This window comes from Emydura macquarii, unplaced genomic scaffold (genome assembly GCF_026122565.2).
Source record: "Emydura macquarii macquarii isolate MOO-44397 ecotype Brisbane River unplaced genomic scaffold, CSIRO-AGI_Emac_v2 contig_2422, whole genome shotgun sequence".
Taxonomy (NCBI): Eukaryota; Metazoa; Chordata; order Testudines; family Chelidae; genus Emydura; species Emydura macquarii.
Window position 1 is genome coordinate 13,867,386 of NW_027132559.1, and position 16,405 is coordinate 13,883,790.

General features: G+C 41.2%; 1 protein-coding gene across 1 annotated transcript in view; it reads left to right on the plus strand.

The window, feature by feature from the left end:
- Positions 1-16,405, plus strand: part of TBC1D5 (TBC1 domain family member 5) — a 450,092-nt gene that overhangs the window by 271,543 nt on the left and 162,144 nt on the right. Inside the window, exon 14 of the mRNA XM_067561949.1 lies at positions 8,647-8,819. Coding sequence (XP_067418050.1) covers positions 8,647-8,819 — 173 coding nt within the window. The remainder of the gene's footprint in view (positions 1-8,646; positions 8,820-16,405) is intronic.

The following is a 16,405-nucleotide window of genomic DNA, read 5'->3' on the forward strand; positions in this document are numbered from 1 at the left end:
CTAAAATGCCTCGCAGTGCCAGATCTGTAGAGGCTTCAGGGCACACACTTAAAAGGACAGGGATATTTGTCTGAAGGCCTTAGTTATGGAGGCAGCCCTCAGACCAGTCTTGGAGCCAGATCACTCCGAATCAGTGCCAAGTACTTCAGTTTCCATGTGAAGCACTCCACCCGGCTCTTCATCTTCAGCGCTGCACATCGTGCTCTTCATGGCACTGTCCTCCATCCCTGTTGCCAAGGAAGAAGCGTAAGAAACAGCGCACCAACAGACGACACTCTCCGGTACTGAACATAGTGAGACCCGTGCCAGGCCACTCATCCTCCCCAGAGCCACTATCAGCTCTGGTGACTCTGCCTAGAGTGCCAAGTCCGATCTGGGACCCATCTCTGACTCCTGGGAGTGGTCTTGGGACCTCGCATCTGTGGGCCACTTCAGCTCTGGATGCTTTCCATGTAGCAAAGGACATGATGTCCCTCCCAATCCCACTGACCCCTGGAGGCCCACTGCCAGCCAAGGCTACCAGTGATAGAAGGGATTAAAGGGTGGTGAGCTCCACCCCAGCACCGACCACCACAGCACCATCCAGGGGAAATCCTGCCAGGGTTCTGATGCAGTGATCTCCAGCTTGTCATTGGTCACCAGTTCCCCATCACCACCTGGAGGCAGAAGTGGGTACTGCACCCTGATTGTCTTCAAGAGAAGAATCCTTATTGGAGTCCAAAGGGGAATCCTTCGCTCCACCGAGGACATGCCAGTACCCAGCCTATTCACCAGACTTCGGTACCAGTCCCCCAACCAGTGCATGGCCACTGGGCCACTGGCCAATGTAGTAGCAGTATTGGAACCCCTGGGGTTTTCCTCTGGTACCGAGGTCCCCTTCTCACCGCTCATAATCAGTGGTGTCCAAAAGATGAGCCACTGTTCCTTCCTGTCCGGCACCAGACCTGACTCCAGTACCAAGCCCGGTACTGATGTCTCAGAAATGACCTCAATGGATATGTTGCAGGTGGAAGAAGAGGAAGCAGTCCTTCCTCCAGGGCAGGCCTCTTCCTTGTCATCCCTAGACGAAGCAGTTACAGGCCCTAGTAACCCGCTCCTGCTGGACAACTTCAGAGCCCATCAAGAGCTCCTGAAAAGGGTTGCTGCAAACCTGGGACTGGAATTCGAGGCGCGAAAGAAATCTGCACACAGCATAGTTGACACCCGGGCGGCAGCAGCTCCCTCCAGAGTGGCCTTGCCCATTAATGAGGTAAAGTGGGGACTGGTTGGGGCACTATGGCAGACTCCTTTGTCTCTGCCCCATCTCAGAAAGGGCAGAAAAGAAGTACTGTGTCCTGGCCTGTACTCATGCATGTACTCACTTAGTACCTGTACTCATGCATGCACACTCTGGTGTCCCTGGTTGTGGCGGCAGCAAACGAGCGGTACAGGCGGGCAGTCGAGTGCTATCTCCTCTAACCAGCAGGTATCTCAAACCAGCAGGCCCTGCTGGGGAGGTACAATATTAACCTGTGAGACTCATTGGCCAATTTTAAGGATTCCCTGCCACAGGAGCTGAAGCAGGAGTTCAAGGCCATCTTGGAGGAGGGAAAGACGGTGGCCAGGTCCTCCCTCCAAGTTGCTCTGGATGCGACTGACTCTGCAGCCAAGATGATAGCATCAGCAGTCACCATGAGGCGCTGTTCATGGCTCCAATCATTGGGCCTCCCTCATGAAGTGCCACAGTCCATCCAGGACCTCCCACCTCTCTCTCTGAACAGACGGACTCCAAGCTCCACACCCTCATGGGCCACACTTCATTCCCTGGGCCTTTATACACCTTCTGCCTCCAGGAAGCACTTTAGGCCCCACCAACCTCTCACATTCACCTCACTTCCCAGGCAGGAGTCCTACAAAAGAAAATGAAGGACTATAAACAATGCCAGCCCCTACCTTCTGCCTCAAGCCCCCAGTTGGGCTCACATAGATACACTGGAGGGATCAGACAGGCCTTCTGAAGATTCACCCAAGGATTCCAGATATATCTCCCCTCTTGTTTTTGACCGTCTGTTGCCCTTCAGCCCACTGTGATAATTTATAGCATCAGACCATTGAGTACTCAGCACTATAACAGTCTGTTATATCCTCCAATTTTTGTCCACCCCCTCCACTCCCATTCCTCTTCAGGACCCTTCTTGTGAGCAGCTTCTTCTCCAGGAGGTGCAAGCCCTTCTATGTGTGGGGACCGTAGAGGAGGTTCCTCGAGACTTGAGATGGAAAGGATTTTACTCCTGATATTTCCTAATCCTGAAGGCCAAGGGGGGGTCTACAGCCCATCATGGACCAACATCGCCTCAACAAATATCTCTGAGGTTCCGCATGATCTCCTTCGCCTCCATCCATCCCCTCCCTGGATCCAGAAGACTGGTACATCACCCTCAATGTAAAGGATGCATTTTTCCACATCTCCATCTTCAAAGGACACAGGAGATTCCTCAGGTTTGTAGTGGGTCAATGCCATTACCAATTTACGGCATTTCCTTTTGACTTGTTGGCAGCCCTGTGGGCACTTATGCAGTGTATGGTGGTGGTAGCAGCCTTCCTCAGGTGTCGAGGCATGCAAATCTACCCATACCTCAACAAGTGGCTGATCAAAGGCCACTCACAGGCTCAGGTCCAGCACAGCATTGGTACAGTACAGGCCACTTTCTGATGCTGGGTTTGTTGATAAACGAGCAGAAGTCTACTCTGGTCCCGGTCCAGAGAATAGAGTTAACGGGCGGTGTTCCACTCGACCAAGTCAAGGCCTACTTACAAGGCCAAATTGCAAGCTATGTTGGACCTGATCTCCGAGGTCACAACCCAACCACTAATGACTGAGTTTGCTTCAAACTGTTGGGTCAAATGGCAGCATGTACCTATGTGGTGCAGTACCAAAGATATGCCTCAGATCCCTACAGATGTGGCTAATGTCAGTCTACTCTCCGAGCAGATGTCAGATGGACTTGATACTCATGATTCCGCAGCTGTTTCTTGATTCACTGACTTAGTGGAGAGACCCAGGTTCTTTAATGAAAGGGGTAGCCTTTGCCACTCCGCATCCCTCAGTAACCTTAGTTTTGGACGCGTCAGACCTGGAATGGGGAACCCACCTTGACAATCTCAGGGCCTCTGGTCCCAGGAAGAGCTTTCCCATGCATTAAAGTCAAGGAACTCAGGGTGGTACACTTGGCTTGCCAGGTGTTTCTTCCTCACATCTCAGGCCAGTTGGTGCAGGTCTTGATGGACAACAACACATCAGTGTTTTACATCAACAAGCAGAGAGGGGCTTGATCTTCAGCACCATGCTGGGAGGCCTCTGAGTGTGGGACTTCTGCATGAAACATGCCATTCACCTTGAGATGTCACATCTCCCCGGAACGCCCTGGCAGATCACCTCAGCAGATTCTTTTCCTCTCATCAGAAGCGGTCTCTTCACTTGAAGATCATCAATGTCAGTTTCCAGACGTGGGGGCCTCCCCAGGTGGACCTGTTTGCCACCAGACAGAACAGGAAATGCCATCAGTTCTGTTCACTGCATAGGCACAGCAGCAACTCCTTCTTCGATGCCTTTCTGCTCTCATCAGCAGACCACCTACTGTACACCTTCCCACTGATCCCCTTGGTTCACAAGGTCCTCCTGAAAATCAAGTGGGACAAAGGCGAAGGTTATTCCGATAGCTCCGGCATGGCCACGCTATCATTGGTTCAGTATGCTTCTGGATCTCTCAGTGGCAGCTCCACTTGTGCTCTCATCCCACCTGGACTTGATTTCACAAGACCATGGCTGGTTGCTTCAGTCACCTCCCTGCACCTGACGGCATGGTTGCTGCATGGCTGAACCCTGAGGAGCAGGCCTCTTTTGAACAAGTCCAACAAAACTTGCTAGGTAGCAGAAAGCCTTCCACCAGGTCGACCTACGTGGCCAAATGGAAACATTTCACTTGTTGGACCTCCAAATGGAATCTTCCTCCATCCCGGTCTTCTCTGCAGCCTATCTTGGTCTAACTTGGTCTGACTTTCTTTGCCTAAAACTCTCTCTGGCTCTCTCATCTATTTATGTCCACTTGGCAGCCATCTCAGCCTTCCATCCTCCAATGCAAGGCAGATCAGTGTTCTCCCACAAGATGACAATCAGGTTTCTCATGGGCCTGGAAGAGCTCTACCCTCAGGTTTGTGACTCAGTTCCTCCATGGCACTTAAACCTGTCCTTTCAAGGCTCATGGGACCTCCCTTTGAGCTATTAGCATCTTGCCACATATTGTTCTCTCTTGGAAGGTTGCCTTCCTGGAAACAATCACCTCAGCCAGAAGGGTCTCCAAAATCAAAGCTTTGATGTAAAAAACCCATGATATGGTGTTCTTCAAGGACCAGATCCAGCTGTGCCACCATCCAGCCTTCCTACCAAAGGTGGTGTTGCAATTCCACAACAGCCAGGACGTTTTTCTTCCTGTCTTCTTTCCAGAACCTCACAAGACCACTGAGGAACGTTGGCCCCAGACATTGTATGTTAGCAGGTCCTCGCCTTCTATATTGAGAGGACTAAGCCCTTCCACAAGTCTATGCAACTCTCTGTAGCAGTAGCAGAAAGGATGAGAAGGCTACCAGTTTCATCCCAAAGAACCTCATCCTGAATAACTGCCTATATTTGGGCTTGCTATGAGCAGGCAAAAGTTCCACCTTCTGCCATCATGACCACTCATTTCACGAGATCCCAAGCTTCGTAAGCAGCATTCCTCATGCAAGTACGAATCCAGGACATCTGCAGAGCTGTAACGAGACAGGGTGGGAGAAGGGGTGTCACACACAAGCAGAGTGAACTATATGATGGCAGCAAAAAAACCGGCTACCAACTTTTGGTAACTGTTGTTCTTCAAGATGTGTTGCTCGTGTCCATTCCATGCTATGTGTGTGAGTGCCATGTGCAAGTTTGCTGGTTGTTGATTCATGCCTTCACATGCCATCATCCCAGCAGGCCTGTCACGATGCCAGTTTTGGGAGAGCAGTGTTGCTGTCAGCATGTCCATGAACTCTGCGCCCATCTCTGGGGGGTACAGCTTGTGAGTCACCAAGCCTGGAATGGACATGAGAAAACACTCGAACAAGAAAAAATGGTTACTAATCTTTCGTAACTGTTGTTCTTTGAGATGTGTTGCTCATGTCCATTCCATGACCCACCCTCCTACCCCTCTGTCAGAGTTACTGGCAAGAAGGAACTGAGAGGGTGCCAAACCAGCAAGCACTCCTTACACTGGAGCATACGCGCGTGGCTCCAGAGGGTGCCAGAGCCAGCCCTACAGATACAATTGAGGGAAAAATCTCCAGCAACTGTGCACGCAGTGTACACACACCTAGCATGGAATGAACATGAGCAACATATCTCGAAGAAGAATTATAAAAGATTAGTAACCATTTTTTTTGCTGTCATCATGTAGTTAATTCTACTGCTGTGTGATACCACTTTCCTTGCCCTGTCTGTCTTGCCCATTTGAATGATATTGTCTCTTTGTTTCCTTGTATTCCCCCAGCTGTCTTTATCCTTTTGTTGCTTCTTGTCTTATACTGGGGCTGTAAGTTCTTTGGGGCTGCAACTGTCTTTTTCTTTAGTATCTGTACATCACCTAGTCCAATGGAAACCTGGTATATTACTGGGGCTCCTGTGTGCTATGATGGTAAGATTAAATAATAAAGAGGGTGCCTGTAAAAATAAATAAATAAATAAATAAAAATTGTACCATATCAAAGAGTCTACCATTTCTTGTAGAATTCCTCTATAAATGGGTAGAATCTTTCAAACCAGCTGTAATTAAGTGCACAATCTTTACCTGTCCCTGGCTATGAGGTTAATAAGGGACTGCTGCATTGTTATAGGGTAACACTGTGCTCCTAATCTGATGAATGGTTCCCTTTTAGTAACTTCATTCCTGTGAGTTCATATTTCATACAGTGAAGGCCATTTGCCTCCTAGTGGTCGCTTCACTTTGCAGAGTGACTGAGCTTCAAGCCTCTATGACACACCTTACCTTTGTCAGGAATAAGCTGCTGGTGTCAATTACAGTTTAATCATCCTGCTATGGAAATCCCTTATTTGCAGGCTTAATGTCAACAAGGGTTCCTGTGTTTTTATTTGGGTCAGACTAAAGCTTTTACAAGGTGTACCCAGGTTTTTGTTTAATGTTGTGCTAACTTAATAGATTCTGCTGTCTCCAAGAGTATCGAGTGTGAATAGCTTACTTACTGCTCTCATTGTAACAGTCTGGTGGACCAGCAATTCAAAGAACATGTCAAAGCCCATTCTGGGCAAAACAAAGCCTGGATCCTGTAAATACTTCAGGATGTAAACCCTGGACTTAGATTTGGAGGATTGGGAGACTATTCAAGGACAAGTGCATGAAGAAGCTTAAGCATGTGCATGAGTGTTGCATTTAGAATACTGTGTCCAGTTTTGGGCCCCCCACTACAAAAAAAATGTGGACAATTTGGAGAGAGTCCAGCAGAGGGCAACCAAAATGACTGGGCTTGCCTATGTTTTCTATGGTTCCAACAAGCTGTTCTCGATGGTGGCAGATGACAGAACAAGGAGCAACGGTCTCAAGTTAATTTGGACATTAAAGATATTTTGAAAGCAATTATATGGGGGGGATGTGAAGGGGGGTGTTACAGGTCCCCCCAGGGTGGACTAGATGACCTGAGGAACCTATGATTCTATGATTCTATGTAAAAGACTTAGATTTATGAGACTATTCACAGTGCATGAAGTCCCTGGACTGTGTTTTTTTGTCTGATTAATTTACATTAAAGCATTTTGCTTATGCTAGTGACAAGCAGAACCAACCCCTCTGGAGTCTCATGCTTCTGTCACTCATCCCAACAGTAGGTGGAGCCCTGTGTCCAGCTAGATTGCATGAATACTCTCAAAGCCTCTCAGGAATCTCACAGAGAGAGGCCCCAGCCAATTTGTCCCAGTTCCCTGCCCTGCACCCTGAAATTGCCCTGTCCTGCCCTGGTCAGAAGTCTGACCAGTAAGTTTGTCACCCAGTTCACCCCTTCCTCAGCGTGGAGGAGACATACACCAACTTTTGTTAGTTGAGCGGGGATTTTTCCAAACACATCATAGAAACACATTGTTTTAGTTAAGAATATAAAACAGGTTTATTAACCTAAGAAAGGTGGACTTTATGTGAGTATAAGGAGTAGGCATAAAAGATCAGAGATAGGTTCCAAAGAAAATAAAGATTAAATACGCAATGTAAACCTTTAACACTAGACAATATCTAGATTAAGCAGTTTTCTCACCCCACTTGGATATTTCAGTTCTCAATATACAGGCTTTTCTCAAATCTGGCTCCATTCTCTTAGTCTTCCAGTGTTCCTGTTGCTTTCAGCGTAGATGGGAAGGACACTAGACATTAGTCTAGGCATGTCCAAGTGGGCTCTGCTGAGTCATGAGATTGCTTAATCCCTCCCATGCGAGTGAGCCATAGAGTTGAGCAATCTCTATTGTATAGTCTTGTGCAGTGGTCATTGTATTGTAAATCCTTTTTTTACAACTCCTTTGCTGATTGATGGCTGCTGGGCCCCTCCTGGGTGGGGGTGCCTCCTCTGCTGTTACTAGCAAGTTTATGAGATATTGTAATAACAGTAAAATCTTATAACTTGATAATATTAGTGATATGCATATTTTGACAGCACAATGGGTTTTTAGCAGATTAGATATTTTACGTGGCATGCTTAATATGCATTATTACAACCATGCAGAAATGATGAATAAAGGGTTTACAGTTTGCTGATTTGTGTGTCATGGAGGGAGAAGGGGGATCTGCAAACTTTCATTAAACTCTAGGGCTTCAATTTGTCCTATGTGTTGCCAGAATCAAGATTTGGTCTCAAGCTGTAATGCCTTTGAAATCGTGTGATCAAACTTGCCCAACCCCTTATATTGTTTTTACAATATCTCTTATTTTTGTATTTTCCCACTTTTTTTAGTGTGATATCTTATTCACCCTACCTGCTAATTTTAAAAGTTTAACCGTTTCATTAGCCATGTTACTTCTCCTGACTTTTTTCTTTTTTTAAAAAAATATACCTTTATTATATCACTGTTCCAAGCACATTCACTTTGTTTCTTTAAAAAAAATTTTTTGCTGAGGTATGTTGCTTCATTACAATTTTTCATTTATTGCAAGATACTTTTCTGGACTTTTTTAGTGCCTCAGACTAGGAAACCTGTTGAGATAGGGATTGCTCAAAAAGAGATAATTACTTGTATATAGTTGTCCTTGACAGATGCACATCCCAACAAGTTACCACTCACCCACCTTGCTCTGCACAGACTTGAAGTTTTGTCATTCTGATTACATTTTTACTCTTTATCAACACGGGAGCATGTTGACGAATAGAACAAAGTTAACCAGAGGTGCAGGGCAGGTACATACAACAGGTTCCCCTGCAGTGGAGGTTTCAGGCTTGGGCTTCAGGACTCTGAGCTTGGGTAAGGTGATTTATTGAGATGTTTACTTCAGAAGTCGATGATTACAGGTAAGTAATTATCGCTCGTCTGCTTCTGTACTGATGTTTCATGCAGTGTGTTTTAATAATTCATTTCCTGTTCGTTTTTTCTGTCTTTAGGAGAGAGATGCAATGATGACACCTATACCATTTGCAAGGCCACAGGATTTAGGTCCATCTATTGCTATTGTAACTAAAGTAAACCAGATTCAGGATCACCTGCTGAAGAAACATGATATTGAGCTGTACATGCATCTGAACAGGCTAGAAATTGCTCCGCAGATTTATGGACTGTAAGTATTTACAATGCCTTGTTTACTTTAATTGCTTGCAATTTGTTTTTCTTAAATTAGGGAATATTTGTCCCATTTGTTTTAAAACATTAGTATCTTTGGGAATAAAGAGAAATGTGGTTAAGAAAAACCACTACTTACCTTTGTATGTATGTGCTTATTCTGCTAATCACACTTCATAAATGAAAATGCTTTATTGTATTTCTGGACAAGACCTTCCCAGTGTATTGAGGACATGGTTATCATCCAATAGGTAGGTTTTATTAGCAAGTAGCGAAATGTGTTAACACATTGGTGGAGGGATGTTTCTGAGCCAAGCTTTACCATATGTACTATATGTAGTTTGCCTGACAAATAAGAAGGCTAGAAATATCAAAAGCATTAAGAGAGGAGGAGATTTTTCTGAAATATTTACTTGAAATATTTTTTAGTTGGAATTTCTGGAGAAAGACACTTCTAACATTACCCATTCTAAAGTGTAAAAGTTTAATTCAGTTTGATTATTCCCTAGACATGGGATAGTTCGGAACTCATATATATAGTTGCCATAAGAGAATGTTATTTTACTTCAGGTTCAAACTTTGTAAGTAATACTGACTAACAATTTTACATTAAGTTGGGCTGTGTCATGTTGTTTCCTTGGGTATGAATATTACAGATTTATCAAGGTTAGTAGAATATATGCATTTTATGCAAATGTCAAGGCTTTATTGTGATCGTTAAAGATCAAGCCTAACTTGAATCCATAGTAAAATTGAAGAAATATTAGGAGACATAATCATTTAACGTCTAGAGGATAATGGAACTGACAGCAAAATAAGTAGCCCAGGTTTATAAAGAACAACTCTTATCACATAAATCTGATTGCAACCCCTTTCAAGCCAATTTTCAATTTATGTGACAGGGTTCACATCACAGCCCTGTGCAAGATTGTGAGAGATCATATCAAACACTTTACTAAAATCTAAATATATATATATATGTTATAAAATTAGTAGGGAAAGGTAATTTTATTTAAAAAAAAAAAAAAAAAAAAAGCAAACAGGGAAAGATAAATGACAAGGTGTTGAAATTGGGGACAGGTTAGATTATCTAGTTGAGATACTGTATGGGTCTCATTTTATTTAATAATTTCACTAATGATCTGGAAGAAGAGGTAGACTGTACTTTACTGAACATCACAAATCATACTAAATTGGAAAGTGGTATAAATACCAATGAGGACAGAAAAATAATGCTCACAAACCTTGAGAGTTTATAAATATGGATAGAAAACAAAATAAGAATCTACTGGAAAGAATACAAACTAAAATGTAGGAACAAAACTAATCCATAACACAGATAGGCACTGGGAAGGCAAAACCTGAAACTCACTAGTGGTGAGAAATGATCATGGGAAGCAAACTAGACATGAGTTTGTGGTGTGATATGGCAACAATAAAAGAGCAATGTATTCTCGCGTGACATAGACAAAGAATAGAGACTTTAAGCTTGTCGGACAAAACTTAAAAAAAAGAAAACTTTTCTGACCGGGAGGTGTTAGGCTGTAAAATTATCAATAGAAGCAATGAAAGCCCCATCACTTTTAATCTAGGCTGGGCAAAGCTCTAAAAATGTATTGTAAAGATCAGACCAGCATTGGCAATGGAGTGGACTAGATTTCCTCATAGGACATTTCCATCTCTAATTTCTGATTCAGTGTGAAGCACCTGAAAAAAGTGAGGAAAAATACTGTGAGCATATTGTAATTATTCTTGTCTCCAGTGCTGTCACTTTTCTAAATAATGATTTCCAGTTGTGAACAAGTTGACCGTCTCAAACGCCAAATCTTGTGTTGTGGTTAATGTTTTTTGAGCTAAAAGGAAACATTTCTAGTCATTTTAACTCTTAGTAGTAATTACTTTACATTTCCAACTGAAGTAAGGTAACTACTTCAAGGGCTCATGAGAGCACTTTGATTAAATTAGTTGCAAAAAGTGTTTAACAATAAAGGGGTTTTGGTTTGGTTCAGTATTTAACTGTAATTTAAATCACTGTCTCGCAATGCACAACCTTGGGAATGTTACACTAAAATAGGTCAGGAGATAAGACAAATAACATAATGAAAGGTCTTTAATAAGTAATGGATTTGAGAAGTAATAGCCAGCTAGTCTGAGTTCGGCAGGTTGTAGGTCTCTTTACAAAAGCAACATGTCTTGAACTTTTCATACTTTCAGTGGTAGCTGAAGAGACAAATATTTGTTTATAATTTATGTAACTTCATATGCTTGATTTTAACATTTGACATTTAGTAGCAGTCATTCTATTTGTAATCACAGAGAAACTTGTTCTGTTCAGGTGTCTAGTCACTGGGTCAAGATTTTGTGTGTGCTTTAATACCAATTTTCAAAAGTGTCTTGCTTGTGTGTCTAATGTTCAGAAATTGCCCTATGGAATATGACAGGGGTGGCCAAACCGTGGCTTGTGAGCTGCATGCTGCCCTTTTACAGTTAAGTGCAGCTCACAGAGCCCCCTGTGCCCCACCTCATTCTCCGCTTACCAGACTGGGATGGGGATCTCGGAGCTTTTGCCCTGCAGAAGGATGGTGGGGCTAGGATATTCTGCCCAGCAGGGAGGAGGGATTTCAAGGCGTCAGTAAGTTTGGTCACTCCTGGAATATGACTGTTACCTCCTTTTGAAAAAAACAGACTATTTATTTGCTTATATGAGCACTAAGTCATACTTGTGATATAACTAATAATTTTGTTTATTCAGATCAAGCATCTGCTGGATGATTTCTTTCTTTAATGATTGTTTTATTGTAAACAGCAATCAACAATATCTAAGTTTGCCCATACCATGTGGCTGGCTGGAATAAGGGACCAGGGATATTTGACCTTGCATTGCAAGCTCCATGATATTTTTACCAGTATCTCACCCCCTCCCCCACCCCCCCAATTTTAGTGCTTGTGAAAAAGTTCTTCAGCCCTGGAGACTGCATTTTTTTATCCACTACGTTGGTGTCAGCAGTGGACAGTCCCCCTATTACCATACCCTGCCTTTGTGCCTCAGTGCTGACCAGAAAGGGAACACCATTAGGTGGGATAAGCTATTTTTCTTTTCATGTCCATTTAGTCTTTTATTTATCAGATGCCCAAAACAGGTACCACCTGTGGGAGTTTTAATGTGGCTACGTCTACTGTGTGGAATATGACCACCAATTCATTTCATATACAGGACTCCACTGAGCATCCTTCAAATAATTTTTCAGCCGCTACCAACATGAGCTGGATATGAATGAGCAAAATAAAAGTGAAAGGCAATGTAACTCCTTACCAATCCCATGAGTTATTTCCTGTATTTCTGGGGTTTTTAACACTTTAAATAGTGTGTGTCAGGATAAGGCCGTTTAATGTTCATGGTGACTCTACAAATTGCACATACAATAAAATATAAATGAATCTGTCTCAGTTATGTCTCATTTGACTCCTTTGTAGTTGGAAAGTAAAATGTACAAAAATATATTTAAAATAAAACTCTAGTAAATTGATTACATTGGTAGTTCAATGATAGGTTTCCAGACAATAAACTTCTCCTGATTTTTTTTTAAGAAAACTGTTATATCTGAATAAAAGGAGTAGATACTTTCAGAGGTTGGCAGATTGAATATTCAGTTTAATTGTAGAATTAGATGGGTTAACGATGATTAATGTCCTAGATTAAATGGTATTTAAATGTTAATTTCTCTGACCCTTACATCAAATTCATGTTAAAGTGCAAAATAATTATTGCAAAACCATTCTGTTGCTTCTACTACAGGCAGTGTTTCCAGCGTCAACTTAAAGCCAGGCTGTATTCTCAATTTGAGAAAGGACAGTGTTTAAAAAGAGAAGGTTTGGGGGCATTTTCTTCCATTTAAAGTAATTTGTACTGGAGGATTATTTTACATTTCATATTTTAAAAGATGATGAATAAATTAAAAAAGAGACTTCCACATAAAATTTTTACAACTAGTTCATTTTTATGTAATAAGGATTTCAGAGTGAATTATATATATTAATATTGAACTGAGTGATATTCTCAAGAAGCTGCATGCAGTAATCACAGCCAGGTGATATTAATGTATATGATATAGATACATAAAAAATAACACACACACATAGTGATGAATGTCCTAAGTGTAAAAGCTTTCTTTAAGAAAAAAAAATCAAACTTGACCTTGGAAGCTTCTTCATCATAACACTGAAGACAGATTATATATCAATATTATATTGGTTAAACAAATTGTGTATAAGCACATCTATCCATACAAATATAAAGCTTGTGTAGAGTAGTGTATAAATATTTCAGGACAGTTTAGTCTAAGCACAGAAAAAGCTCTCTTCAGAACAGTATGAGACAATGACTTTGCCCCCCATGGTTCTGCTTTATGAAGACAGCTAGGATAGCTTGTTTGCACTGCAGTCTGAGATTCAGATTCAAGCATTGGAGGTTGATATTAGAAATATACTCCAGTAAAAAACCTATTTCGTGTATAGCCACATGATAGCAAAATATATTTAGTAGCAAATTTAAAGGGTAACTTTTGACACTAATCGTTAGCATAGATCAATAGGTAGTATTAGAAAGGTTGTGTTACAGAAAAGCCAACCCCAGCTGTTCAGCTCCACTACTATTTTTATTAGCTGCTTTGCTATGAGCTCTGCTGTAGGGCATCCACCTGTTTCTCTTTCTCTCCTATGCCACCTCAGTACGAGTCAGAATTCTTTTCCCTAACTTTATCACTCTGGGGAGGGAGAAATGAAATTAAAAAATTTCATTAATATAGTAAAGGAATATATGTATTACTTACTGCATCCAGGAAAATAATTAGCAGTGTGCAATATTTGAAGGCTAGTCATCACATTAGGAGATAACTTCGATGCCCTGAAAAAGTAATCACAGGCATCAGTCCTCTTAAGGAAAAGCCAGAACACCTCAATTTTTACGTATGCCCTTCATATTTCTCCTCCAAAAAGAAGAGAAATAGTCTATGGCAAGGTCCAAACCAATTACAGTTGCTGTATAGTTTTAATCCACAGTGATCAGTTAGCTGGAAAACAATTACAAATAAAAACACATTCAATCCATTGTGTAGTTAATAGAGGAGCCATTTAATCTGCACATTGGTAGTGAAGCAAATTAATCAAGTAACGGTACACTAAAAACTAAAGCAAATGCAAACTTTTGTCCAGCAAAGAAAAATCACAGTTCTAAGTATTTGGGACCAAATTCTGTCTTACGCTAAGTATGCACAACTTTCATTGACTTCCAGGATTGAGTTTGTCCAGTAATATTTTACTATTTGATTTAGGCAGAGCATTGCATGTAAAAGGGAAGCTTTTGGAAAACGTATTCAGTACTTCATAATGCCTAGTCTGTCCTACATGTAAAATGAGTTTTTGCTAATTATACCCATGTCTTTCTAGGAAAATTTATAATCTACTACCAGTTCCACAAATTAAACCATGTGTAAATTTAGTTTACAGGGTGCACAGGGATCTAAGATAGTTTGGGGGGGCTGGTTCAGATATTTAACATTAATACCGAAGAGTTTATGGACTTGTTCTGTCAACCTTCTTTTGAATAGCAAAACAGTAATCGTAGCAAGAAAGTTACAAATGCAGAAGTAAATGTCAAGGTGAGAAGAAGTACATCTGAAGGTCATTTGGAAAGCTGTATCTTATTTTGATGTGGAAGGGGACTGTCCTAGTAGTTTTTCACTACTTGAAATAGAAGTTGTTTATCTATACCTTAAGTTGTTATATTGTTCCTCACAATCAGTGGATGTAATTAATTTTTGTTTTATGCAAATAAATGTGGGTAATTCCTGAAGCATTACAGTTAAATACCTTATTGGGGCAACCAATGAAAGCCATTTAGTTTTGTAAGATTCATTTTTGTTTGTAAGCCAAAATTACCTGCCTTTAGTTTTCTTAAATCATTGATATCCATCACCACTTCTTGGGCTTCTCCAAAAGTTTGCAATTCTTTTGATTGAAACTTTGCCTTCTGTTCTTTTACATTCTCTTGTGCTGCTGTGTACTAGATTGGAAAAGATAATCTGATACATTTTAGCTTATATCCTCTTTTCCTCACCTTCACAAACTATATACATTTAGACTTCAGATTTCTTACTGTAGCGTCTGCAATGTTAGAAGCCCACATTATAAAGAGAATGAAAGATTGGGTGAGGAGTGGAAAGTGTTTATTTGTCTTTTATTTTCTTGTCACATAATTATGTCCTGAGATGATAATGACTAATACTAGGTGGCTGTTAGGATGGAATGCAGATTTGTCATTATATTGTTCCTTGATGCAGGTGGTGTGCTTCCCATTTGAAGTGCAGGGAAAAGTTTATATTTGAGGAAGAAGTATAGCAAGAAAGCTTCCATGTTGGCTTTTTTGTCACGTCTCCCAAAAAAAAAAAAAAAAAACTTTGACAATATGAAACATCTAAACATTGTATCCAGTAGATTAAGGTGAATTAATAGCTTCTGCTTGTAGGATGAATTTAACAGGAGCACATTCAGAGAGCTATGGAAGGCTGCCAGAGGTTCAATTTATAGTGATACAAAGATTTAAGCTAACCAATAGTTATAAAGGCTGAACAGTGAAGGAAGAGAATCTGTTACAGTAAATTCTGGAAGCATTGCTTACAATGTTTATGCAGAGTGTCATGAATCAAATATACATTTGTCCTTTGTTAACCTTACTGTATATTTGTGCATTTAAACTACTTAGATCAATCATTGCTGCTTGCTCTGACTCATGTTATTTTCTTTCTTTCAAGAAGAGAGAGAATTATAGTCTAGAAAACTTATGATGAAAATGAATAGTAAAAAAACCCCTAAAAGGTGGTTTGAATGACTGTTGGGAATATAATTCTCAGTGTGTATAGGACTCCAAGTTGGTGTAAGACCATGTATACCACAGGGGAATGGACGATCACTTTTGCAGCCTGCTATCAATCCTTAGATAAAGACCAATACCCATAAATAATGTTGTTTGAAGACTAAAAGATGTGACTCTGAGAATCCTTTATTCTTTCTAATAAAACATGGGCTTGTATGGAAACAGTTCTGGTAAATGTAGGGGTAAAACTGCACAAAGGGGAGCCAGTATGGTAGTATATTTTCATAATGGCAATAAGATACCAACACAATTTAGAGACTGAAGAATTAAAAATTATGTATTCTCACCATACAACTCACCCGTGGATCATGGACAAACAGTATGGCACAGATAAAAGCAATTGTATTCAGAAAATCCATAGAAAACTATTTGAAATACGTAAATCTGTAACATACTGGAGGCATCCAGTTAACCAAGCTATTTACCGCACTGAACAGATCTAATGACAGGGCTTTGTGGATGTTATGAGGGAAACAAAGAAAATATTCTTCACTTTGTGCATTTCCACAAGACAGCAAAGTGTTTAATGTTACAGTAGATGTGTTTCAAATGAGATAACGGCCATTGGCATGCTACGTTTTCCTTAGCAGTTCACTTGTCCAAAGCCATCTGTAAACCTTGAAACTTGTAGAACCAAGTGGAAACTTCACCTG